General features: G+C 48.5%; 1 protein-coding gene across 1 annotated transcript; it reads left to right on the forward strand.

The window, feature by feature from the left end:
- Window positions 1-529: 529 nt before the first annotated feature.
- Window positions 530-1,223, forward strand: H2AJ (H2A.J histone). The gene has a single exon (XM_010946464.3). The coding sequence runs from the start codon at window positions 664-666 to the stop codon at window positions 1,051-1,053; it is 390 nt and encodes a 129-aa protein (XP_010944766.1). The 5' UTR covers window positions 530-663; the 3' UTR covers window positions 1,054-1,223.
- The last annotated feature ends 1,678 nt before the right edge of the window (window positions 1,224-2,901 follow it).

A 2,901-nucleotide genomic window follows, 5' to 3' on the forward strand; every position in this document is an offset into this window, starting at 1 on the left:
CTCAAGAGGCCTTCAAGAGTCAGGATTCTTGTAATGGTAAAATAGGTCGATTTTTTAATACCAAGACGAAGTAATCGAAGTTGGCGCATTTACAAGTTAGAGACCTCTCTTGCTTACAAGAACAGAAAGAAAAATAGTGTCAATAATAATAATTGTTAAAATTTTCGGGTATACTCTGCGATCTCAATTGCTAGAGGCATTTCTTGCTTGAGTGCCTTGTAATTGCGGACGGAGTAGCTCTCCTTCCGGATTTGTCTGTTTCTAACCATGACTCCTTAACTCTGAAGACGTTCTTTTCCTGGGAGCGAGCAGGGACATTGAAAACTCAAGATCCAACAAATTCAACCGAATCCCCAAACGCCGAGCAGGCGGGTCCAGCGTATTCATATCTGCTGTTATGTAAATGAGAACTAGGGACTTGCCTTTTTGATTGGGGAGAGCTAGAGAAGGCGGTCCTTCTGTCAGCGCTCTAATTGGGAGCCGAGCCTGCCTGTCATTGGTCACAGGAGCCGAGGATGTCGCGGTGCCCAATGGGAAGGCTCTGCCTAGTGTCAGCAAAGTGTTGGTAGAGGCGGTTTTCGTGTGGTACATCGCATTCCCACACTAGGAACCGGACCGCTAGGGGTTTTTTCCCCTCCCTGGAGTTTTAGGCGAGAGGTAAACATGTCTGGTCGCGGAAAGCAGGGCGGCAAAGTGCGGGCAAAGGCCAAGTCCCGGTCCTCCCGCGCAGGCCTGCAGTTCCCGGTGGGCCGAGTGCACAGACTGCTGCGCAAAGGTAACTACGCGGAGCGAGTGGGCGCCGGGGCGCCGGTGTACCTGGCTGCGGTGCTGGAGTACCTGACGGCGGAGATCCTGGAGTTGGCTGGCAACGCCGCGCGGGACAACAAGAAGACCCGGATAATCCCTCGTCATCTGCAACTCGCCATCCGCAACGATGAGGAGCTAAACAAGCTGCTGGGGAAAGTGACCATCGCTCAGGGCGGCGTCCTGCCCAACATCCAGGCCGTGCTGCTGCCCAAGAAGACGGAGAGTCAGAAGGCGAAGAGCAAGTGACCCTGACGCTGCCACAGGGGAGCTGGCTTCCCCAGCAGAGGCTCTTTCCATAGCCACCCCGCAGTATTTTTGAATGTGCTTGATGTCGTGGAGGGCCGGCTCGACCTAGTGGGGAGGTGGGTGGCGAGGGGCCCACCGGGTCCGGGAGCCAATAAAGTCAGTGAAAATTGTGTGGTGGAGAGAGCTGTGTAGTCGCGGGGTCCTGCCGTATGACCCAGGGAGCGACTGGGAGACCCCTGGACGAGGTGCTGGTGGGTCGGCTTGAGCCACTTTCGGGCTGCTTTGGTCCGCAGGTCACCCTCGAGGCGCTGTGGGCGGACAGGGGAGACTAGAGGGGACCCACTGGCCTGGAAGTGGGCAGAGTTGGGAGCTCTGCGTGCTCGCGGGGAGACAGAGGAGAGGAAGAGTAGGTGCGGCTGCGGCTGGGGGCATTATTTTAATTTCCCTTTCCGAGAGCTTTTGCTCTCCTGCCCTGTTGGGGCAGTTCAGGAACCAGTTCTAAGGGAGGGTGGCGGCGAGCTGGTCTTGGACAGGAAGTTGTCTCTCCGGCCATACTTTTCAAAAGATGGAATAACTTTCCGTCTTGGAAGAGTGGCTTGGAGGACGCAGTGTCAACCTAACAGATTCTTCTTTGCTTGATAGCTGTTGTATTTTCGTGTTTTGGATATCAGATATTTTTATATACACGCTATGTCCACATTTCTTTAAAATGAAGAAACATCCAGTAATATGTGTAATACAGAAGCATGAGTCATGAGGTTGGAAAATTTTTCCCCCTGACATTCATGTTGCATAACAGTGAAATGAGTTACATATGTTTATGAGTTTCTAAAATGATTTTCTCAAGTTTCTAGCTTCATCATGGTCTTATCTCCATCGTAGTATATTCTTTTGGAAATGTAATTTGTTTGATTTTGCTTTACAACAGCGAGTAACCCGACTGATGTTCCTGGGGTTCTACACTGGCCTGAAGTTATGAGTGACCTCATTCCAACAACGCCTATGGGGTTGTGTTGCTTAATGACACAGTAATGCTTTAGTAAATACATGAGATGTGAGACAAAGGCAAGGATAAATGATATAAACGCAAGGAGAAACACATTTCAGAACAGGAATCCACATTTAAAAGTTAAACACTAGCGATATTCTGTCCTTGGTTGGACTCTTCCATGTCAACCTTTTCTACCAGTTTCATCCTGGGCCTCATGGTCCACAAAAAAAAAAATCCCCATTTAGATTTCACATCTTTGGATTCATCTTTCCTGTGAGACAGAGTTGAAGTCTTCCTGAAAAAGAAAAAAACAATAAGGGATGTCTTCATCTTTGTATAGTTGGCCCATTTTCCCACATAGACTTTCTTTATTTCTTCCCCAATATTTATTGAACCATGAACAGTACTAGGTGATGGGTAATGGGGGGTATAGCTATGAATGAGACCAACTAGATTGCCACTCTTTTTTTCCCTGGATAACTGAAGACAGGACAATGAACAAGTAAGTAAGTTAACATCAGAGAAAGGATTCCCCTTCAGCTTCCGTTAGTTCTTGTGTCTCTGCTGCTTGTGAAACAAATGTTGAAATTCTCCCCCGTGGTCATCTTTGAGGTGTACAAAGGTCAGGCCACACAGACTCTTGTTACAAGGCAGATTATTGCCCCCTAACTTCTGAAAAGAATAGACCCCAAGGGGACGTACCACGGGCAGGTTCCAAGATGTCCAGCTGTTTGCTCCACTTCCCACCTTCTAGCCAGAGACTTCCTCATGTGTAACATAGTTGTAATACCTATTTCCAGGACTAAGATTGTTCCTTTACTTCCTGTCAGACATTAGATGCTCAGTAAATTGAAAGA

Source organism: Camelus bactrianus, chromosome 34, assembly GCF_048773025.1.
Source record: "Camelus bactrianus isolate YW-2024 breed Bactrian camel chromosome 34, ASM4877302v1, whole genome shotgun sequence".
NCBI classification, from domain to species: Eukaryota; Metazoa; Chordata; class Mammalia; order Artiodactyla; family Camelidae; genus Camelus; species Camelus bactrianus.